The 24,085-nt window shown below is 41.3% G+C and overlaps 5 protein-coding genes across 8 annotated transcripts in view; 4 read left to right on the top strand and 1 right to left on the bottom strand.

Moving 5' to 3' along the window:
• Positions 1–1,688, top strand: part of RB195_005840 (uncharacterized protein) — a gene marked incomplete at both ends in the record, with an annotated part of 12,990 nt that extends 11,302 nt beyond the window's left edge. The window contains 3 exons of one of the 2 annotated variants that reach the window (XM_064178614.1): positions 789–923; positions 1,018–1,104; positions 1,651–1,688. In XM_064178614.1, the coding sequence (XP_064035642.1) occupies positions 789–923; positions 1,018–1,104; positions 1,651–1,688 (260 nt within the window). Of the gene's footprint in view, positions 1–788; positions 962–1,017; positions 1,105–1,650 lie in introns of those variants that run through there. The other variant, XM_064178613.1, reaches the window with a different exon arrangement.
• Positions 1,689–4,940: 3,252 nt separating this feature from the next.
• RB195_005839 (uncharacterized protein) lies at positions 4,941–5,240 on the top strand (the record flags this gene model as incomplete). The annotated part of the gene is made up of 2 exons (XM_064178612.1): positions 4,941–5,005; positions 5,099–5,240. 2 exons carry the CDS (start codon positions 4,941–4,943, stop codon positions 5,238–5,240), a joined length of 207 nt encoding a protein of 68 aa, XP_064035641.1.
• A 3,119-nt stretch (positions 5,241–8,359) lies between these two features.
• RB195_005838 (uncharacterized protein) lies at positions 8,360–12,401 on the top strand (the record flags this gene model as incomplete). 3 transcript variants are annotated; one of them, XM_013440504.2, is made up of 6 exons in its annotated part: positions 8,360–8,614; positions 9,259–9,286; positions 11,376–11,382; positions 11,847–11,947; positions 12,047–12,160; positions 12,226–12,401. In XM_013440504.2, the coding sequence occupies 6 exons, from the start codon at positions 8,360–8,362 to the stop codon at positions 12,399–12,401; spliced, it is 681 nt and encodes a 226-aa protein (XP_013295958.2). The 3 variants fall into 3 exon arrangements, with proteins under 3 accessions (XP_013295958.2, XP_064035640.1, XP_064035639.1); XM_064178610.1 differs by lacking the exons at positions 8,360–8,614; positions 9,259–9,286; positions 11,376–11,382; positions 11,847–11,947 and adding exons at positions 10,958–11,014; positions 11,126–11,153; positions 11,249–11,374; XM_064178611.1 differs by lacking the exons at positions 9,259–9,286; positions 11,376–11,382; positions 11,847–11,947; positions 12,047–12,160; positions 12,226–12,401 and having other exon boundaries at positions 8,360–8,620.
• A 1,969-nt stretch (positions 12,402–14,370) lies between these two features.
• On the top strand, positions 14,371–14,616 carry RB195_005837 (uncharacterized protein; the record flags this gene model as incomplete). The annotated part of the gene is made up of 1 exon (XM_064178609.1): positions 14,371–14,616. The coding sequence occupies one exon, from the start codon at positions 14,371–14,373 to the stop codon at positions 14,614–14,616; it is 246 nt and encodes an 81-aa protein (XP_064035638.1).
• An 8,896-nt stretch (positions 14,617–23,512) lies between these two features.
• On the bottom strand, positions 23,513–23,881 carry RB195_005836 (uncharacterized protein; the record flags this gene model as incomplete). The annotated part of the gene is made up of 1 exon (XM_064178608.1): positions 23,513–23,881. One exon carries the CDS (start codon positions 23,879–23,881, stop codon positions 23,513–23,515), a length of 369 nt encoding a protein of 122 aa, XP_064035637.1.
• Positions 23,882–24,085: the final 204 nt, after the last annotated feature.

The following is a 24,085-nucleotide window of genomic DNA, read 5'->3' as shown; positions in this document are numbered from 1 at the left end:
CTCATTGGATTGGTGTATATTGATGGCAACTACTCGATACCGAGGTGGTTCAAGTCCTCTTTTGTTTGAACCAGAGGGAGCCGGCGTTTTATGGAACCGACAGTATTAAAAATCACATTTTCGAACCCTTTCATTTAACGAAGGTAAAAGTAGATTATGCGTATGAGAGAGAATGCAAAAATATATCAGGTCATTCATCTTTTCCTGTTCATGATGTTTCTCTGATGTGTTATCTTTTTTTCGTTTATCTGCGTAGACACTAAGAACTTGCATCAAATAACGGACAATAGATTTGGAGGTCCTGCGCAAAAAGAATAACGGTTGTAGAAGTCAAAATTAAAGAAACTAAAACTAACCGTGATAAAAGCGACACACAATTACGATGCATGGACATGATTACTGGTGTTAGTTTTGCTTGTTGTTTTTAAGACGTGTATTCAAGTTCTGAAACTTGTTCTCAAGGGAAAGGTATCATGGGAATTGTGTTTGACTTTGACAGTAAATAAATGCAGTTGAGTGGTGTAAATCCTCATGAAAATGCTGGGAGTACGTAGCTTAGGGCGGAGGCAGCAACACCTTTCTGATCTGTTTTTGTAGAAACCCACTAAAACAATGCAACATTATTCTTAGCTTGTCACACAGCTGCAAAACTTTGCTGACTAAAGAGAAGATTTTTCCTTCTGGGGCAGAGCAGGTAAGCTATCATGAGCAGCGAAAGACTTACTTCTGTAACTTATGTTCCTGCAGCAATTAGTTTCATTTTTTTAAACATATTGTGAATGTTTCAGATGGTACCGTGTGGACGGATTTGTGTCGTGAAACAGCAGCAGATGGTTCACTGCTGGATCAGTTGGATCTGGCCGATTTTGCGCTACGGGACTCACGTCGTTTTAAACGACGTGTGCTTATCGATCAGCTAACCAGTGAACTATTACGAATACGAAAGCTGCTCTCCATGTGACGACTACCTCATGTTTTCTTTTTCGTCTCAACTACTACGGGTTTCCTCTTTTCGAGTGATAGCGCACGTTGTACGAAGAATTTACTCTGAATACGGGCGTTTGTTGGCCGCAGATGTGATCTCACTTACTGAGAGGCCTTACGGTATGTTTGCTTTATTTTGTCGATACCAGAGAATCGGGTATGTCAAAACAGCGTGCTTGTCCGTCTAATTAGGCATTTAATCGGTCGAACCGCATGATAGCACCTGTATTCGTTTTTGTGAAGGGTGTCTCTAAAACAGTAGATACATTTTCGAAGGATTGAATGAATGTAGAAATTACGATCTGTTCTTTTTCTTCTTCATATTAACGGTGGTGTTTCAACCTCTTCTTTTCGGCTGTTTGATCTTTTTTTTTGTGCCTGAAATATCCATTCTTTCCTATAACTCCGCCACTTTTTATTGTGGCATGCACTGCTTAACTATTAACTATCAGCTTAACTCATGGTTGCAGCGAGTAATTTATTCTTCATCATATGTTAGAGAAAGTAGAATTGGTAAACAGATGTAGTGGAGCTGTAATGTTTTTGTCTTCTTAGTTTTTCGGTGTGTTGAAGTAGCACTGCCTTCTAGCAGATGCCACCTTTTGCGGTTCAATCGAGTGGATGCCAACTTAGTGCCTTTCCTATTGCTAGGTTTTGTTTATACAGGCTCCTTCTACCGAATTGGTGCGTCGAATCTCTGCTGACGGTGTCTTTCGTAATCTTCAGCGGTGCGCTTAACAGTTTAGTGAAGCAACGATGAGTGATCTGTTCATTCTGTTTGAAGAATTGTGGTAACTTCAATAGTTGCAATATATAACGTGTTTGTTGCGTTCAAAATGACGACAGTTGCTCCTAAATTCGGTCAGGATCATCACAGGTTCACTCAGGGTCTCATTTTATGTTTCTTTGCTGATTGTTGAATTCTAGGTTTTGGAGTAACGAATGAACGAACGATAACGATAATCTGGTAGAGGTGCGGTGGGTATGAGGGGCTGGGTGATCCTGATTGACGTTCATGTCTCGGTTAGGTGTTCGGTCGCGGGTAAAGTGTAGCACTTTCATCTTTTTATCCATTCCTGTCTGTCAAATAGTGATACCAAAGCTTCTGCTGTTGCTGTACATACGCGTACACATGAATAACTGCTCGAACCCAATTTTTTAACTTGCTAGAGCAAGAGGAGAACTCAAGTAGATGTCTTTTTTTCGAAAAGCTCGAAATACAATGCGACTGTACATCTTCAGAGGAAACAATTTCATTTCGTAACTCCCGCAAAGCATTTTCTCATCCACATATCAAGACATACTGTTCGGTTTTTGTGTTTAGTCTTTTCATTTTCATGGTTCAAACTTCATTTTTGTATGACTCATTTCATTGAATAAACTGTGTAAACGTGTAACGTCGTATAAGTAGATCGTTTGCTTTTGGATGCTGTTAGTTGTCCGTGACGAATCTGGCGCAGTATTTCTTTTATGGTTCTGGTCCTTTAATCACTCAGCAGGTACGCACTTTTTTTGAAAATTATATTCTGTTTTGAAACATTGTCGTTTGTTTTTCATAGTGAGTAGTCATGTTCTGGTGATGTAGCACTGACCCAATTCATGATAGATATGTTGATAGTTATAGATTAAATAGGGATTTTGCATGACTAAAATTCTTGTTTTCAGGAATATGCTTGGTACCGAGTGGAGTTGATCACTTGCAGTTCATCTCGTCTCTTTTCCTTCGAGAATTAGAAGAATCAACAAAATTAATCTTTAGAAATTTCAGTAACTAATACTTTAACTATTCACAAGTTTGCATTCTCATAATACAACTTTGAGTAGTTGTTCCTATTTCGCAGGACAAATCTTTCCGAGTTTCCTGCTTTCATATTTGGCCTCAAAATTGATCCCTACTTCATTTTTCAAACTCAGGACTCATTTCTTGAAATTCTTTGTTATTCTGCATCGATTTGAAAAATTGAGCATCAAAGTACTCAGCTCAATTAGAGTTTTTTCTGAACTACATGTGGGTTCTTCTGAACTCAGAGTGTACCCGTGATGAGCAGAAGAGCTGACGTGGCGTACTGGTTTAGGTGTTTTTGTTTTGTTTTTTCTTTTTTTCGATAGCAACTTTCCTAATTTCTTTTGTCAATTAGTTCGTATTATTACATTACTAAGCAAGCCAAGATACCAACTCAGTTTAATGATTCAAAGGAGTGCTATTTCCTTCAGGCCCATTTTCCTCGTTGATGAAGGTTTCCAGCATTCCACTGAGTGTTGCCTTTAGTACTGGGTTGGGTAATTTCCCAAACGTTTGCCTTCAATGTCCCGAAAGCTAGAGAAAATGAAGGTTCAGCACCACCCTCATTTCTTCTTCGTTTCTTCTGAAATGATGCAAGAAGAGAAGGGTGATGTTTGCCAGATGTTCTCCGAATACCTTCTATTGTTTTTCATCACATTTTTCTTCGCAGCAATTCGGATCCTTGCGCCGTAGTGGATGGATGTCCTTGCTGCTTTGTTATGCTAGATTGTACATGCTATCTGCACATAGTCGACCCTGATCTAACTTACCGAATGTGCCTCAGGCGTGGAGGTAATTATTCCGAAGTGGTACGTTTGTGTGGTGTACAGTGATAATTGAGGACAAGCTGCTCAAGCGAAAGTTATTTGCAACGCTTCATTTCTTTTTTTAATAACGACGAGTTGTTCGAAGTAGCTGGTGCTAAAATGGAGATAGTTGTCGGCGGTGGATACAGTCGATTGAAGACGATCTGAAGCCCGGTACAGTTGTCTAAGCATCGCGGTCGAAGCCGTGCGGTGATGATTGAGGTGGAACCTTACTGACTGCAGCAAATGAGAGTCCTGGCTTCCCCGCTCCATCTCGAGCGAAGCCTTTGCGCATCTGCATTGGGCTTCAGGTCGTCGTGGTCGGACTACTCGGTGCAGCTTGAAGGTATCGAGAACACTTGCTGATTCGAAGAATAGCTGGCGAAACAAGTTTCATACCCATCGCTCTGGATAGGCGTTAGTAGCAATGAAGAGAACAGGAATTATTTTGCTAGCTTTTCTCGAAAGTAACTGCACTGGCAGCTTTGATTTTACGACTTTTGCAAAGGAAGAATGAAGGGACGCTACTTTAATCGCTTTGGATTTGCAAATTTTGGATGCGGTTAGGGAATTCTTGGCTCAGTTAAATTGGTCAATAGAGAAATTCGACAATTCGACCATCAGGAAAAGCAAAACCCTCAGCACCACATCAACACGACATCCAATTTAATTGTTTTGTAGTACTAACAGGTGAAGCGACGGCGCACTATTTTTGTAATCGTGATGCCGAATGTTATTTGGTTTATTTCCCGTGCTTCATCATGATGCACATCTGACGCGTTTATCCAGTTGAACCAGTTGTACAATACAATCATATTGGATGCCATAATTTCATAAGGAAAGACGCTGTACGACCATTATTCCTCTGGACAACAGTTGTCTGGCCCGACGAATTCTAAGCCATAGAGCGTGGACAGTTTATGTGGCATGTGGTGATACAGGGTGTCACAAAATTTACGAAAGATTTGAACTAAATAGAAAAGTTTTCTTAAATTGTATTTTTCTTATTGAAACAAAGTAGGTAGGATAAAGAAATGTATTTAATAGTATCAACAACGTGTCACTGTTCGGTAGTACATGCCATTCTGTGTGGCATTCTAATAAGTGAACGAGAGCGAGTTCTATTTAGATATTACGTTCGTGAAATCTTGAAATCATATCAAATGAACCTGTAAGTTCCAAGAGGTCAGGGATACTGGAGGTTCCTCCGTCCGGAAATAAATTAGGCTATAAAAAAGCTGGGAAGTTACAGGGTAGCACTAATCCTCAATCTCGTTGTTTTTGAAAGATAGAATGTTCCTTTTCTAAAGAAAATTTTCATATACGTGTTTTGAAGCCATTAGATACATCCTTCTCTCATAGTTCACATGAGGATTTCTCTTGCTTCTGGTACAGTTCCAAGTTCACCTCACATCACAAAATTCCTGTGGAGGTGAGTGATTCTCCTAAACAGCTTAATAGCTCATGTGTTACATTCTGGGTGCGGGGTATTATTAGTGATAGGTAAGCAGAGTTAGGTATTTAGGTTGCAACAAACGGGAATCTCTTTAGGATACGCACCATCGCTAATTGCTCTGCCAAGGCATGACAGGACATTCTCGAAAATCCGTCGAGATCTCATTACACGGACCCCTCGATATCGCGACATGATAACGGAGTTGTTATGACTAAATTGAACGAAATTCGTGTGGAGGACATGTGGCTTCAATAAGGTGGTGCGACATAGAGCACATGAAAGAATCCAGTTGCCGCAGATTTCCTCTTCCTCGTTTCGGAGATCGACGAAAGAGTGCGTATGTGCCGTTGAGGTCATTTGTCCGAAGTGCTGTTTCATACGTAACCGTATTCTGTGTGTTTCATGTTTCAATAAAAAATACATTTGAAAAAAGCTATTTTTCTATTTGATTCAAATCGGGCGTAAATTTGGGACACCCTACATTATTATGATCGCGGTAGTCGAGCGACATGGTTGACGAAAGCGATCTGTTAGCGCCACTCATCTACAAAATCTGCAGATCAGTGTGTGCCTTTATTGTAATTTTTTTGAAACTAAATCATCTTGTACAAGGGAAGTTTGTATAGAGCTTAGGTAACAGCGTATCAGTAGAGTTCTTGGTGTTTTAGTTTTCTCACTAGGAGAAACGGCACGGGAAGGACAGTTGGTCGACATATGTCGAATTGATGCATTACATCTTCAGTGTGGACCATTTATACCGTGCGCATCAAGTTATTCAGAGCTCGTTTCTCCTTGTTTCTGATAGTTTCTTCTTTCCCTCTTAAAAATAGGAAGCGTTGACCGAGGACGCTGCGCGCTCGACTATACATAAAGGATAATGTCACCGGCGTATCAATCCAATTGATTCCATCCATATGAATTCCAAATTGAATTTCGTAATCGTTGAGGTTTTGGGGCGCGTGTTGGCCTATACAACGACTTGCGGGGACAAGCCGATGATCAAGTCACTGTTTTTATCCTCCCAGACAAGTCTGGTACCAATTTATCGATCCCGGAGGGATGAAAGGGTAGGTTTGCACTACGGCGGTTTGGAACGCTCGACCGTGTGGCTACAACGGACTTTTAACCGACTGCGCCACACCCACACCACCTGGGTTTTTTTTTCTCGAAATTATTTTTCGGTTATTGGAGGACCCTTCAATGGCGCTTAGTTACTGGCTTGTCGACGGATCTGTCACTTGGTAAACTGTGCAGTTCACAGCTTCCTGCGGCTCTATTTGCCCCTTACGGCCTGCCATGATTGTTTTTGAAAGGTAGTAGAACAGCCGGAGAGCGCGGAAATGATAAAACAGTTGATGTGTTGTGGAGACGCAATGCCCATTCTTAGGAGTTTTGAAGTTGTACGGAAATAATAATGTGTTGTTACATATGTAAGTCTGAGGTCAAAAAAGAGGTATATGCATATATACGATGTTCCGAGAACACATTTTAGCAACTAAAGTATGTTGGCACAATATGTTCTCGCAGTGAAAGTGAGCCCAAACTGTGCTAGAATGATGCAAGTGTAACCACCTGTTCAGAGCTGTGATACCTTCTACGTAATCGTTTGGGCGATATTGCATCATAAATCAAAAGTTCTTTTGTAAAGTACTTTTCCTCAAATGTTGATCCCAGAATCTAGCTACGAAGCCTTTTTCAGCGATTAGAATATAATTTTGCAGCGATGCTAGAACGTTACAAGAATGTATTAGTTCATACAGACCTTGAAGTGCAAGAGTTCTATTTCATATTCTCGTGGGCTGACATCGGTTTTGTAGTAAAATTCATTATTCAGAAGCCAGTGTATGGTACATACAGAAACTTGGAATTTTTAATTGTCATCGATCTTTTTCTGATGAGGTTTAGGTTATAGGATACTTAATATGACTTAAATATCTGTTTTGGTGGAATAACATAGCTTGTATTTATTCATATGAGGCAGAGTACAATACTGCGGGAATGAGAACAACGCTTCCGTATGTGTCATGATAAACAATTGAATTTGAGGGTATCCTTAGTCGTTGCTGAGGACATTGTAATATTTATTTATTTTCACTTCGTAGGTTACATTTTAGAATAATATCACGAAGCAGAACACATTCTATTGATTGACAATCACAGGAAGACCATCAAATACTATTTACTGCTTAAATATTACTATTACTACCACGATTAAATCTCGGAATAAGAACCTCCGAACTTGTGGGCGGATGTTAACTGGCTGCAGTCCCAGTATGGTTGTAAATACAGTAATGGTGCTAAACGCATATCGTGTTCATAGTTGGCATGTGAATTATTCGCAGTCTGCTGTGTTTAGGGAAATTGTTCAGTAAAAATTAGTTGCTCGAATTTGTTTGAAAAAATTCGAGGTAAGTTGTAGAGATCGTACAGTATGTATACTTCCGTTTCTTTGGCTTCAGTGCAGCGCTTTTTGCAGTCAACGTGGGACCTACGTGCAGGTACACGTTTGAATCTCCCAACTGCTAAAAACGAAATATAGCACCAAAAATTTTTCTTTTGTCGGTTTTCAGAATAGAGACAGAGAGAGAGTGGGTTCTTCTTTTTTCTTCTAACTAATACCAAAGTTTGTGCAATGACAGAGTTTGAATGTGTTTGATCACTGGAATGCATCTAAGACTCAGTAGCATTCGAGGGAATAAATTTTTGAACGAATTCATATGCGCATAATTGTTGGACAAGACTAGGCTTTGGATACCAGAAAAGTATTTTTTTAACAGTATTTTTTGAAGGAAAGATTTTTTTTCGGAAGGTTCTTTGTTTCGAGTATTGTCATTAAGATTTTTTTTTGAAATGATGTTCAATGCTAATACGATCCTATTGGTCACCATGCTTTCATTTATATACGTAAGATCACACAATATGGCTAAACCCTCTGGGTTCAGTAGTCGATGACTTTGTTTTCAAGTTCTCCAGGTTGAGAATGAAAAAAAAAACAGAATTTCTGATCAGTAAGAAAATTTCTTATGAGGCGTAATCGTTGAGGTTTTGGAATACGTGTTGGCTTATAAAATGGCTTGCGGAGGCTAGCCGATGTGTCAATTCAGTGTTCTTATCTTCCCAGACAAGTCTGTGTCGATTTGTCGACCTCAGAGGGATGAAGGACTTGGTTGGGGCTAGGGCAGTTCCGAACCACAGTGTACCTATTACCTACTGCGCTACATCTGCACCATAACCCAAAGAGGATGTGCATGTAAATTGTTAAAGTAAGAAATCTGTGGTTAAAAACATGCTAAGCACAGCCGTAACGGTGACGTCAGATGTCTAGAAGCGATGCGGATCGATGCGATCAACCTAGCGCAACGCATCGCCAATTCTGACGGTTACACTAGTACTGTAGCGCGTAGGCCAGTTCTTGGTGCGCGGCGAGAATATGCTACAGTGCCTGACTCGAATAAGATCAATTGCTGCCTGCCTCTCATAACCGACGATTTGAGTAAAGCTATACGGGCTAGTCTGGTGAATTGCGGTCTCGAGGATCAACTGAGAATTGTGGAAAAACCTCCAACAAATCTCAAGAAGCAATTGGTTTGAAGTAGAATGTACGATCTCTTCTGTCTTACTCCAGATTGAGTAATATGCGCATTCGGGAAGGCGCCTGCATGGTCTCTGGTGTTGTCTATCTAATTTCGTGCATAAAAACATGTGGAGACCAATACATCGGCGAATCAGGGCGATCCCTTTGTGTTCGCATTAAAGAATATCTAAATGGGATGAAACAATCGAATGCACCAATACTCTTGGAGCTCACCGCAGACAATTTCATGAAAATGCTCCTTTCTGTATTGCTGCCAAGATCTTATCGTACGAACCCGAAATTATAGCTCGAAGAACTCTAGAAGCGTTTTGGATAAATGTAAAAGGTCCAAAAATGAATAGAAAGGAAGAGTGCATAGTCGTGACAAACGAGTTGGCTCCGTATCAAGACTCTTGCGGGTTTTGATCTGCGGGTCATATGTGGGTCCCATCCTGATTAGTATTAGCGGAGCGATTCCACCACATGTTGTTGTGGCATTTTAACATGTTCGCTAACATCACGGCAACGCGGCTACTGAGGTAGGCACAGCGATTTGGGCTCTTTTGGTTTTTGTCTCTTTGTGTAATATCTTGGGGGATGATGACTTCTTCTGGATGAGGCATTTGAGTATATTGCAAACGTTCTAACTTTCCAGGCTCTGGCGAAGGCGAGAATGTCGAAACGTTAGCCGTAATAAAAGACTGTTAACAATCTTGGCTATTGCTCGACAATATCAATCAAACAACTGAGAGGCATTTTAACATGATGTTTACTGTAACATCAATATTTATTTGAAAAAGTCTTATAAGAGCCATTATTATATGGCCAATTGAAGAGTTACATCCTAGAGAAATCATTTCTTAAACCTTCATCAGATCCTTTTCCATAAGATTTGAGTACAAATAACATTTATAATTTTACATGAACAAAAATACAGATATAATGGAAAACAGTTCTCATGTTTCTGAAGAACGATGAACATGATGAGGTCCTAGTTGAAGGGACTGTATGGTGAGCATAGGTGTTGCGCTCTTGTGAAAAAGATAATCAGAAAACATTCTAACGCTTGTGAAATATTATGTGCAGGCACGTTTTTCATTCAAGGCACGCTTCAACCTCTCTGAACTTGAAAAAATACATATTCATATCCATGTAATGTATTCACATGTATATGTAATGTATTCATATCCAAACGACATCAATTCAGCAGCATTATTTAGGAATTGGACCTTTTTTCACAAGATTCAAAAGAAAACAATATTTGTATTATTTGCGTACAAGGGTGTGCGAAGATGAGATTATAAGGATGGCCGTGAGTCATACATATTTGTGATGTGATAACTATCAAGGGACATAACGAACTGTTCACGGGAACATGCTCGAATAGAATGTCTGTCGGTTATGTAAGAACTGCCGCCATTTCTCGGATAGCTCTACTGATTTGAATGGATAAAAATAAAGCGGATAAAGTGTCTGGCGTTATTCAATCCACTTGGGATCTGCTATCACGTTCACTGCGGTGCAGAATCGTTTGAGATTTACGAACATGTAACTAGCATAAGGATTGGTTGGCTCTAGGCTCGATTCTAATCTCCGATCGATTGTGCAGACACAGCGGAACCTCGACTGTGCTTCGGCCACCCCATCTGATTTAAATGAAACGTATGGATCGATCGTTTTCGTTAGTCAGCGGTCACTACTAACCCTCTCCAAACCAAGATAAGCATTTAGTGCAGTCGCAATGTTAGTGATTGAAAAAACAGACTTTAGAGTTAGTTTGCGTAGTTGTGGAGATTCGATCGCTTAGATTTTGAAGTGAATCACCCATCTAAGGTGCTGAAGAAGCCGATTAGCCGAAACTTCTGCTAGTAAGATCATCAAACTTGTGCACAGCTTACCAAAAATCAGTACAACAACCGATCAGTTTCATTATGCCGAGATTTATTGAAAGTCGAACATTCCCACCCTCAAATCCCTTATCTCTTCGCATTTTTCTACTCTGCGGTAGATGGTAAGATCGATGAATCGATGGAAAAGACATTATGCATATCATTTGCGTCTTCCCGCAGTTCTTCCCACTTTGACATTTTCATTTTTCATCTTTAATTCCATTTAGTTGAATCAGAAACAATGATAGAACTAAATAACTAGCTGAGATACAGTGAGTGGGTTGCTGTTACTTGTCATGTCTGGCATGTCCGGTAACCGTCTTGCTTGCAATTTTTACTCAAAAATGTCCAGAAATGAGCAAGAAGGATGAGCGCATTGCTATCACAAACGAGTTATCCCCATATCAAGACTTATGCGGGTTTTGATCTGCGGGGCGGACCGTGAGGTCTTTATATAAAACCCTTATGACTCGTAGTTGTGGTACGTGGTGGTCTGTTGCGTTACCAAGTTTAGCTAATGAGGTAAGTACTAGCCAATGTGTTGCTGTTTGAGTTTGCCTACCGTTTGGATGCTTTCTGTAGGGTGATGAGGCGCTTGAGAGGATAAATCACTACTGGCTTTGAATTTTCCAGGCTCTGACGAAGGCGATAACGCCGAAACGTTAGCTGTTGTTAATAAAGGCGATCAATACCAATCTTGGCTACAGCTCAAGAAAATCAATTCAAAAAATGTATTCGGAAATTTCTATTTTTCAGTCACCGTAATATATTCACTACAATACACTACGAAACTTGAGAACATCTTGGATGACAATGGCGAGGGAATGAAACGAGTGGAAGAGATGCTGGAGACCGCACGTCCGGTGAAGACGGGCCATTTAAGTATCTGAGTAAGTAAGTAATATATTCGGTCGGGAGCATGCAACGTTCTCCCACAAACTCACAAGAGTAAAGCAGTGCATCTCATCCCTAGTCGACTTTGGGGAACTTAAGCAATGGACAACATCGAAGTACGACCGGTTCGTTGAATACCTTCAACAGCTGCACGAGGACGGCTGAGAGTTTTAAAACCACCAAGAGACGCTTGTATCTTTGGGAACTCTTGAGCTGATGCGCCAGCGTGCAGGAGTTGCGAGCCGCGCGCAACCAAGAACTCACGTCCGAGTTCACAACAACCAAGCGATAAAGGAAGACCTCAGAGAGAGAGAGGTTGTACACATGTGTAAGTTTTTTAAAATCTTTTTCAACACTTTCATATTGTTATGTTAGGCCCCAAAACGAGTTCTTGGAGCAAGTTAAGATAACATTTTCATTCGATAAGGCATTCGAAGCAACCTAAGGTTAGGATGTTCAGGTTCTGCGCTACCCTTCAAAACGAACAAGTTTTTCTAACCCCGCCAATTATTCTTCCAAGGGGTGGTCAGTCAATCGAATCAGTTTGTGGTTCAACCGGTGGTGAGGCTTCCAATAGTTGTACATTTTATTCGCTGTAAAAGATTTTTTCTTACTATAGGTGTTTTTAGGCGATTTTGTCCATCTATTTTCCCATTTCAGGACGATCGTTTCTCCTACAATCACATAAACTGATTGGTCCCATGGTAGATCAGATTGTTCAAGCAATTCAACTCAATGGTATCATCGTTCGCTTCGAGTGTCCAACCCTTGCAAGTCTGTATTTTTGCTTTTTGTCGACATGTAATTAACTCGTCTTCCAAAATTCTCACTACTTTTAGGCGTTCGAGAAGGTAATGAAGATACGATGTCGGATCGAGACAAAGCTCGCCTTCGTTTACGTAATCATATGGAAACTAGACCATTAACACTCGTCTACGTGAAAGGGCTTGGTGGACGGCCGCCGACTGGGCATTGGCCAATTCCAGAGGCTTTCTGGCATGATCGGATTGAGTGAGTTTTTTTTGTTATCGTATCATTATATAATTATGATATATCTCTGATAATTTTTGTTTTCTTGTTTCGCAAACGAAGTTTTAGCGCAGTCTTATTTATGGCCTGACATTTCGGCAATATCATCTTTATCAAAGCTCTGAAAATGGGTCAAAGTTTCTCATACTCAGCATAACACAGCAAAATCCTCCTCCCTCCTTGTCAAGGCTCGATACCGATTCAGCTACATTACTAGCAACACGATTTACTTGCTGGGAGAGCATGAAAGCATAAATTCAGCGCATAATGCGGCGGTTTCGAGAAGGGAGGACTTTGACAGAAAAAATTGTAACACTAGTTACAACTTTATTTAGATTCCCAACTTAACACCTGTAAATTTGTTTTGTTTAGATGTACGCTGGGAAAAGTGCTATGTCCGTACTTAAGATAGAGCAACTCCTCTTTAAAGGCATCATCCCACGAATCTGGAGTGGTAAGAATTTCCGATGGAGTATTCGTATACGGAATTGTAGATTATTGAGAGAAGGGTGATTCCGTTCATTTCTTCCTAATTGCCGCAGAAAATGACCCGGAAGATACGGTTTCGATCGTTCCGGCGCACTATTTTCTACAAGGAGTTCGATTGGAGCGCGCCAGCCTTGTGCACGAGCCGCATCTTCCGTTTTTTTTACGACAATTAGGAAGAAATGGACGGAATCACACCCCTCTCCATAATCTACTATCCCGTATACGAATACTCCACCTGAAATCCGTAGCACCTCAGATTCTTGCAGTGATGCCTTTAACGCAGGGTCAAGCGTGTAGTTGGGAAAAAAGCTGTGCTGATAGCGACTCCTTCCATAGAAGACCCTCCAGAAAACGACCCTTTCTTTCTCATTCTTCCTAGTATAGCCGCTCATGTAGAATGAAAAATTATAAAAAAAACTGAATTAGAGAAACAAATTGGACGCTTAACAAATAAATCAAATAATATAATATGCCAAATACTAATAAATAGTGCTATGATGGATTATGCTATGTGTGTGTTTGTTTGTGTCACGAAAATACTCCAAAATGATGTGAAACTCTGAACCGGACCATCGCCATGCACCTGATATGCGAACAGTCTACCTTTTCACCATTGTCGAAACCTATGTAGGCATGTATGTTGGCTTTGATAAGGCGAATTAGTTCCTCTCATATGTTAGCGAGGGTAAATAACCTTTTATGTGAATGTATACTGCCAAGTTTGCAAACTTTCATGCTATATAATAACGAGCTTATTCTGTCAGGTGTGTGCGTCTGTGTATGTGTGTGTCTTAGTCAAAAAATTCCAAAAGGAGAGAGGGACGGATATCATGACCATGGCGTTGGTTTGGTGTGGTGGAGCCTCGGTAAAATTGTGTGAGAGGGGTCCCACGGCGTTCGTGCCCCGGAACCAGATAGCTGTAAAATGGGGTGGGACTGTTCCAATGCGTCGGATTGGTGCGCGAGACCCCAAGGCGGTACAATGGGTTTCTATGGTCTTTTCGCATATATACTTCCCAGCATGTCTCCTAATGCTGCTTAAAAGATGTCGCTCTATTCTATCTCTCCTCCGTCGACTTGTAGAATGCCTTCGACTCACTTGAAACGGAAGCTGTCATGGAACCCTCGAACAACCAAGGCGTCCTTACTCAGTACATGAAGTACTGCGAGAGTTGTACAGCAAATAACTTCACGGCCGGAGTTTTCATTTTTTTTTCAAATTTTTGATTCTACAAGAAAATCATCATCGACGTGAAGAGAGGGGTCCGGCAGGGTGACACAATTTCACCTAAAATATTTACTGCCCCTCTCGAGAACGCAACGCGAAACGTGGAATAGGATGATATAGGAGTGAAGGTTGATGGTCGGCTGCTACCCCATCCGGGCTGTGCTGGTAACATCGTTCTGAGAACACATGGCATCAGTCAAGCGGAACGAATGCTAATCGAATTCGACGAAACATGTAGATGCATCGGTCTTCAGCTGAATCTGCAAAAGACGATGTTCATGCGCAACGGATGGGTCTCGGATGCCCTTTAACGCTCAACGGAACGAACATATCCGAATGTACCAGCTACGTTTATCTGGATCGGAAATTGAGTATGATAAACGACCTGACCCTGGGCAGGAGGAGACGAGCGGCTTGGGGAGCGTATAAGAGCATCGAGGATGTAGTGAAGAAGACCAGGAACACCCTGCTGCTCACCTCTTAAACACCACCATACTTCCTGCTTTGAACTATGCTTCGGAGACCTAGACTTTTCGCAGCAGGAAGAAAACGCGGTGGGCGACATTGAACGCGCAGTTGAGAGAGTGATGCTAGCCCGTTTTACGCAAGTGAGGGACGGGATTCGAAGTTCTCTTCCACGTTAGCAATCGAAGATTAGAGACGCCGCTGCATTTGCCAAGGAAAGTGAAATAAGGTGTGCCGGACACGTGATGCGTTTCAACAAAAACTGTTGGACCAGAGCCGTGAGCGACTGGGTTTCACGCGATATCAAGCGCGCAACAGGAAGACCGCCGACCCGATGGTCAGATTTCTTCACGAAGTTCACGAACGGACAAATGGAAGAATTTCTGGTGCCCCTTCGATCAGTTCGAAGATCAACGGGAGTCAAGATGATCAAGGTAAAGCAAACATATTCGGTTGACTGAGAGCTACAGCTCAAACAAATCAATGGGTTAGACTAGAAGAGTCTAGAACTATGCATACATCGTTACGTACTTGTGTCTAATATGTGTGAACAAAATAGCTACTCTCATTTTTTAGAATTGACAACCAATTGCAGTGTTTGTTCGCTATGTTCGTGTTCCATCTTATACGAAAACGTCGCGCGTTGCAAAAATAAGCTCATTTCCTTTGATGTTTTTTGAGTTTTGATGTTTTCACCTGTCTTCTAAAATAATTCTTTTTTTTTTTGCAGAAGACTCTCAATTGGTACGCTTAGTGTTCAAATTTGTTCACGGAAAATCTGTCACCTATTGATTTTGACTTGATTCGCATTTTATTTTATTTTCCGGCGCATTAATGAAGATGATGATTTTTGTCTTATGCGTTTTGGTTATTTTCATGAATTCTTGCAGGTTTTATGAATTCCTCCAATAGAAAGCTCATAAAAAGCTCTTTGGAGCGATTATTTTATTGTGCGGACATTGTTGTTGCGGAATAATACGAAAAGTGAACATACCTTCGGGGCATTACCTAGAATGAGCCAATTCACTCCAATAAAGTGATGTAAGTGCATTATTCACTGAAGGTGTCACGTGTCTTGGAATCTAGCCAGCCCTCGATCAGTATTTCTTGTTATATCTAATCTTAGTGACTTACAACTGTTTAAAAGAGGAATTTCATCTGGCTCCACATGAAGTTATCCTGACTTTCAAGAACAATTCTCTTCCCATGATCGTCGACAATCGCAGTTCTACTAAGCTGAGAAATCTGGTAATTTTTGAGGGAGCATTCTGTTAAGAAGTCAAGAACCCTTCAGGAATCCTCCTCTTCTTGCTTTCCAATCTCGCCGAATGTTGACAAGTGAAGTGAAACTTCGTTTCCGGTGAGGATATTCAGTTGGATTCTCGACGACATCACTTCTTCAACTGTGCACATCAACAACTCGTCGTTCTTTCGCTTCGTCGAACACTGAAAATCAACACGATCATGTTTTCAGGATGAAAAATTAGCAAAGAGTCTGTTGTCGCCATACGAAAAGTTGTGCATGATTTCATCGTGAGGGATCCCGAGAGTAGCTGTGCTGAGGACGTGTTTTTTTTCTGTATCGTGTTTTGCAGTTTATCATCCCTTTTTGTAGCCTTAAAGCGACACCAATCGCAAGTGGATGGTTTATTTAAATTCATCCTATCACGGAACTGACTGTGTTGGAAGTTCTAAGCGACGAGATAGGAGTAAGGGTGACATTCCCAGACATGTGCGTGATCACGAGTAGTTCTTCCTAGTGATAGCAGAACGATGATGATCAGAAGTGAATCTACGACTGTGTTAATGTGTCAGCTTCTGCTGCTTATTTGAGTTATGCTAGTTGTATCGTGGACATAAGACGATGAAGGAGTTGTACGCGTTCTATCGCGTACCAAGTTGTATCTTTGGAAAGATGGAATCATGCTCCCACGCCTTTTTCTGGACTGCTGGATTAGAGGGGATTGAGGGTGATCGCGTTCATACTTGTAAACTAGTCCGCTATTCTATCTATTCGTAGAAAGATCCAAACATTGTTGTTTTGTGACACACTGTTTAAAATTATGAATATCATTTCTGTGTCAATCCTTGTGATTGTTATTTAACTGTAATTGTAACCGTGATTTCTATTTGTTACAGTATTTGTTACAACTTGAAATATTCTTCGGATGGTGACTCGGATACTTGCTTATTTATTCGTTAAACCGCTTAAAGGTCCACGAATCGGCTGGTGTTTGGTGGGTATTCGTCGATGGGGCCGGGGGGGGTCTTATTGCCGACGGCCGGGTGTTTTGGTTTGGTTGTTGGGCCGCTGGCGCGTTGGTTTTGTGGATGGCGACCCCTCTGGGTCCTTGGTTACATAGTAAAGTCAAAACGAGATGAAGCACGGTGCAGTTGCGTAAGCGGTTGCGCTCGAAGCGGTGTGGTGGAGCATAGCGGCTAGGATCGAAGGAAGACAACTCTTGCCACCGTTCATTGGTGCAGTTCGCGGTGGTCCACATCGATTCCAACCGCCATCTCCACCGCGTCGCTTCGAGCGCAACCGTTTACGCAGTAGCACTGCGCTTCATGTCGTTTTGACCGACAATACATAATGACATTAGCAATGAAGGATAAATGATGAAAAAATGGACTTACATGGAAAAACAATGTGAGAACAGAAACAGAAAGCAACTAAACTGTGTAGACTGTATATACAAAGAAAAGCAAAGGGAAAAAACCTAAGAAAAATGAGGCCTTTGCATGCAGAAATGTTTCAGTGGCAATACGTGGAACAGACGTAATTAAAGTTCGTGAATTGAGAAAACATAGTCGGCGTTCATTCTTAAAGTCATTTCAGAGAAGGAGTAACATATGCCAAGTCAAGTCATCCACCTGACGTTGACCAAATCTTCAGATGATGCGAGCACGACAGTAAAACCAATGTGTGTCAATAGCTGGAACAGTTCTAGGGCTGATAGTTTATAAATTTATATACCGTCGGAAGAAGGAGTACGATACTTTCCTGACTACCATTTCGTAGATCGTCGCTGACCAATTACAAGTACATGAGCAAAGTTAACAAATAATATGACTAATGACGATAGGGTGGAGCAGAGAAGGGAAATATTCAAGAAGACGAAGCATTGCCATCAATAAATGGATTAAATTCTACCATGAGAGACATTAAAGGCATCACCCCACGAATCTGAGGTGGTAGTATTTCAGGTGGAGCATTCGTATACGGGATGGGAGACTATGGAGAGGGGGGTGATTCCGTCCATGCCGTGAAAAACGGCCCGGAAGATACGGCTTCAGGCGTGCTGGCGCACTATTTTCTACAGGGAGTTCGACGCCAGCCAGCCCTGTGCGGCGCCGCACCTTCCGGGCCGTTTTTTACCGCAATTAGGAAGAAATGGACTCTCCATAGTCTCCCATCCCGTATACGAATACTCCACCTGAAATCTGCACCACCTCAGATTCGTAGGGTGATGCCTTTAAATGTTCAAGCTAGTAGAAACCTCAGTGTGGAGGTTAGTAATGAGAAGTGATCATTGATACGAGGATTATGATATGACGGACAAGTACGCAAAAATTCGCTTCGGTTTCTAACTTATTTTGCTTCCACTACTTGAGCAGGTTTTTTTCGCTTGCACTTTAGAAGTTTGCAATTGCGTGCTGCAAAGTTCGTCTGGAATTGCATGTAACTGTCGTGAAAATCCAACGGTGTGGTGCTAAAGAAATCACTCGAAAGTCCTTTCAATGATTACGATTCTTTCCAAGGGTTTGCGAGTGATTTCCTTCCTTAAAGCTATCAAATTGTTCGATTTATACGACAATTACATGCAATCGTTGCTGCTTTCTTTCTCCGTACCCTTTTCACTTTCTTTGCACTCTTCGTGGATTTTTATTCTAATGTTCTCGACACATAACGATGCACATAGTTGTCTTCTCCGACGGAGGCACTCATCTGCGGCCTCGATACTGCAGTCGATACTCGATACTACTGAGTAGTACGGTAATTCGACGATTCTTCTTGTAAAAAAACTCCAAATAGGAGTTCGCTTCGTTTGGGAACCAGTTTTATCTGATCTTAGAATTTCGTTGCCTAACTGCTTGCTCCTAGTGCTTTATCGGATTCCGTCTTTTTCGCGTTATAAAGTGAGAATTTTTGAGAATTTTCTTGTCGTCTACTTCCCTGAATTTTTTCAAAAAACACTCATTTGATTTTCTCGACTTTTATATCAATCATTAATGTAGCATTGTTGTTGTGTAGACAGTAGTTTTTTTTTCTATTACCGTCTTCCATCTGCTTTTTTGATCTTCTATAGCGAAAGTGTTTCAATAATGACGTGGGATGCATTTCTTTAGGCGATGCTTGTCGTACCGATTGGCACTTAAGTAGACAATTTCGTTTCTAAAAGTGGGCGGATCGCTCGGCGAGGCTGTCATTAGACAAGCTTCTCTCAACAATACGCATTGAATCTAGCTATGTATACAGACAGGTTGGTTGCACTGCATTTACCGTATACTTCTCTACAGTGTAGCACTAAGTTGGGACACTGTCGCTCCTGTGAAGAGATTGCATGCCTAACACGGAGTTTGCTATTTTTGCAACTTTGTGCAGTGCGTACAAGAAGTAGATTGTTTTTCCTCCTTGGTAAAATCAGTTTGTTAATTGTGTTGACTCGATCGTTCTGCATCGTCCGCTCAATCCGCATCCGGGCTCAGAAAATCACACAATTTAGTGTGCAGTTGTGATTTTCCCTACTTCTGGTAAAGTTTCCGTTCGCTCATATTTATGTTGGAGTTGTGAGAAAAAATTAGTTCTTCGGTTTTCTTTAGAGAAGATGAAGAAAATAGTCCTGCTACCTACTGATGGTTAAGGCAGTTGTTAAGAATCTATGCGTAGGGTGCCCACAAAATGAGGTATAGGTTGCTTACTGTTTCTTTCAGTTTATTTTTGTTTTTGTTCCTTTTAGTGAGGACTTCTTTTGAGTAGATACTTGTGAAAAGTGTGGAAAATGAAGTTACAACATTAAAGCGTGCTACTTATCAGGTGTGCTTATCCTACTTGTCTTCCGTCTTCTTAACTAGGCATCTGTACCTGTTACGTACTGTTTTTACCCAGTTTACGACGCTCTTTCATACTTGAAATTCTTTATGTTTTGTTTGTGAGAAATCAGGTTGAACTTTTATATACTATAATTTTTGTGGCGCTAAATCATTGATGCAAGCTAACGAAAATGTGTATCCTTAGAGTTTTGTCGTTTTTGATTTCTTTCGTTCTCTTTGAATAAAGATGGGACGACCATTTGAAATCAGCTGGTTAACGTTTTCAATTACCATTGTACCTTTGGTATTATCCTCGCGGATAAAAGCAATTTAAAGGCATTAGAAAACGTATCACAAAACTAACCTTGTTAAAATGCTTTGGGAACATATAAATTTCGTGGTGTAGATTACGAGCATGAGCGTTACCACGCTCAGTTCCCCTCAATAGTCCTAAAAAAACTGTGGGAAACGTTTGCTCCTACCAGGTACGTGAAACCGCTCCACCCTCCTGCCTCAGCAGCTTATTCATTGGTTTTACGTGAAAGGGCCGTTGAGAAGACCTCATCGATTTTCGACTGCTCGCTCATAGATGCAGAGCGTGTACAACAAACAAACATCGTCGTAGGGACAGTCGCAATTTCCCACTCTTTCCTTTCACCACGATAAAGTGGACTTAAGTGGAGCCACACTTGGCTATCCGTACTTGTAATCTACAGCCTGAACTCTATTTTTGCCCGCATAGACCCCTAGTTTTTCCGACGCTGCCTTTAAATCAAATCTGTACGTTAGATGAAAAATTTTTTCTCACTTCGGAATCATATAAATTTTGTCATTTATGTTACGATGACTTGTCATTTTGAACTTGGGACTAAATTTCTCTGGAAAAAGCTTCCACAGGAAAATGAACTTTACTGAACCTTTCATTCTAATTTGTTTTATGACTTTTTTATAAGGTAGGAAGTATAAGAGTTGTATGAATTTCAGAAAGTTTAGGAATATGAAACTTTATAAAGTTGTTTAATAGAACTATAAAAAAAGATATTTTGTTAGTAACTCCATATGTCGTGAACCTGTTTTGAATTTAGGAAAAAGGGCAAAGAAAAAGCGTAGCGAAAAGAGCTGGCATCGAATCCCTTTAATTAACGGTGGGACACGATTTGAATCACTGCCGTATGCAAAATGCAAGGGTTATTCTGGAGAAGAAATTGGCCTCGTTATTTTGTCTCATTTCGTGTTGTCTACGCTTTCCATTAATTTCTCGCTAGGAACAGCAACAAAAACAAGAAACGCATCTGTTGTGGATGACGTTAATCGTTGCAGTTCCTCTACAGTAATCGGAGACATCTTAAAGAAATCAAATATTTGATGATAAATAGATGTGAACGATTTTTGAGCATCGCAGGTGTGTGGCGAAGTCATACGATTCTCACGTATCGGTTTATTCATAAGCATATGCATGACTCGTTACGGGAGTGGGAAGTTTTGCATGCTTCCCACGGTTATGGAGATTCTCAGTGTTATGGAAGAGAATGTGTATGCCACCTCCAGGGATTGGACCAAACTGTACAACTACGTCACCATGTTATAATATTTATGATAGTTGTCGGAGGAAAAGGTACGAACTGTTTCGTTGACAAAATCGGCCCCGAAAACTGTAACACTGGTTTTAAAAATAAATTCAGGTAACTGTAATGGGATCTGGGTGTTTGCAATAAGCATACTCTTTCAATGCAGTAAGCATCCAATAATTTTCGATTCACTTTCTTTCTATTCGATGATAAATAGATGTGAACGATTTTTGAGCATCGCAGGTGTGTGGCGAAGTCATGCGATTCTCACGATTCGATTCTACGATTCTTCCGATGTCTCTAACAACTCTTTGCAACCTTTCATTTCCCTTTTTTAATTAAAAATAGCCTCGATTTCAATGATTCTACTCATCTTCATCTAAAGTTTACCGAAGAAATGCGGCTTACAAAAATTTAGCAAAATCAAAACAAAAAATTGTCGCCTGTCAGCTACTAATCTAGTTGTAGCGTTGTTTTTTGTAGCATTGGTTTTTGAGATTTCTTCTCTTGTCTGAGCAAAGCAGAGTAATAAACGTCTTTCGTATAATTTTTTGGAATCTCGGATCCTGGTTCTCTCATAGCGTTGAATGGGACGTTATTATCCTTTCCAACATGTACAAGAACTGAAAAAAAAAAACGAATAAAACGGAAGAATAGGCAGTTTTCCTTTGACCATAGTTGAAGTTCTCTTGCATAATTCCTTAGGTTTGCTAAATTAGCATAAAATGGCTTCACATCACTCACTTAGTGAACTGGCAACCAGAAAACACATAGTTCACGTTCTTCATTCGCTTCAAACGGCAATGTGCACATTAGGATAACACGACTTAAGTTTCACATGACATTAAACAGGTAAATCGACTGCTACCATTTCCAAAACCACTCTAGTTTCTGGATTGGGCTCTATGTGAATTGTTCGATAAGTAACTAGAAAGTTGCGCAGTTGCTCGAGGGAAGCTCAACTGTATAGCTCTTGATACAGACTATGTTTTGAAATGAAGACGATTTCTATCAAAATAAGTCTGCACGCTTTTACAGAACTTATGGAGTGATTGTCGATCGTTGCAAGTGACTGTACTTGTCCTAGCGGCGACACCCCATCCTAGCTTTCTTTGCTTACATGGATTTCTCTGCGCTCTGGTTCGCACTAGTTGAAGGTGCTTTGTGGTCGTCCAAGCAAACATAATTACGATGCCTAATGCTAGCGGTGGTAGTTTTTCCGTCCACTTGCAATTTTAAGGCATAAATTCAATTCCAGTCCTTTTCATAATTTCGCCTTCTAGTCGCCGCTACGAGAAGAAATGAAGGAAAATAATGGTGACTTTGCCTGATTGTTTTCCACATTGAGCAATAGAATGAAGATTGTTTCCGATTTGTTGATGAGCTCCTAATGTTCACGATTTGTAAACGTTTTTTCAAACAAGATATTTCAGGACGGAAGTAATATGTCTGTGAATGTCACACCTTGACGTGGATTTGGCAATGGAAATATTTAAACAAATAAAAAGAGACTGTATAAGTTGGAGCTACTCAAATTAGAATATCGGTTAATCGGTTAATCGGCGGGTAATGTCATCGCCTGATGTGCTTACCCGCAACTTCGCCGAAGTGTGCCGTCCTTGGACATAGCTCTGCCCAACCGTCTTAATCTTCTGCGAGAGCTTGCACGGAGTCAATCCATTCGTCGCTATTCCATATTGTACGAAACTTTACGTCTGAACTGCCTATCCACGCCGAGTGTCCTCAGGTCCTCTTTCACCAAATCAGTCCAGAACTTCGGCTTTCAGCCAGGTGGCCTCTTCCAGCTTGAACCTGACGAACTCCTCAGAGCTCGTCGAACAAAGCGATCTGCCGGTTTCCTTAATATATGACCGAAGAAGCGAAGACTATTTTCTGTAGCCACTTCCTGGAGGTGCAAAATGTTGATATCTTCCACGTGTTATCCGTAGGTATACCACATCAGTTTTCGCGTAAAGGTTTTACGGCATACCCTAGGCTAAAAGTAGCCAAGTGGCCGTCTAAGCAGCTTCCTTCCCGTGCAGTCAAGCCTTTCCATCACCGTAGATGGTGCTGCCCAAGCCTCCGATCCGTACATCATGATAGGGCGAATTGCGATTAGGTAGACTCGTAGCTTGAGTGCACTGGTGATGGGGTCTACCATAGGCCAAGGAGTTAAATGCAAAAATGGCCTTGGAGCATCTTTGCTGAATTTCTTTCTCGCTTTCTCTAGCTGCTGTTGTTCTTCAGCATGCAGCCCAGGTAACAGAACTCATCGACGAGTTCTATCGGTTGTCCGTCCACCCTGATTCCCGTTCAAAGATATCCACATCTGCTTGCATTTATCAGACGTAGTCCATAGGCTGCAGCCAGCTTCGATACAAGGTTGACAACGTGTTGAAGTTTCGTACTGCTTTCCGCGAATATAACAACATCGTCAGCGTACTCGAGGTCAGTCAAGGGGCATCCTGACGGTGCTAAGACAATGTCGGCAGGACACTGATCTACTGTTCTTCGCATAATGTCGTTGATAGCGAAACTGAACAGGAAGGGTCCTGCCACTGCCCCTTGTCTTACTCCAGTTACCACCTCGAATGGTGTTGTACATCCGGCTGGTGTTCGAACTGCAGCAGTTGTTCGTTGATTCATGTTCAAGCAAGCGAACGAACTTTCCTGGTATTCCATCGGGGCGGAGCGCGTTGAGAAGACGGCCTCGATGAAGAGAGGTCGAACGCGGCCTCAAAGTTCAGAAACGCAAATTGCATTGGCTTCGAATACCGATGCCAGATTTCGATCACTTTCCTGACGATGAACACCTGGTCAGTCGTAGATCGGCCAGGACGAAAGCCACCTTGCTCTTCGCACGTTGTTTCTTCGCGATGTTTAATG

This window comes from Necator americanus, chromosome I (genome assembly GCF_031761385.1).
Source record: "Necator americanus strain Aroian chromosome I, whole genome shotgun sequence".
NCBI lineage: Eukaryota > Metazoa > Nematoda > Chromadorea > Rhabditida > Ancylostomatidae > Necator > Necator americanus.
Note: the sequence above shows the minus strand (reverse complement) of the source record. Positions and strands in the feature narration are given on the sequence as shown.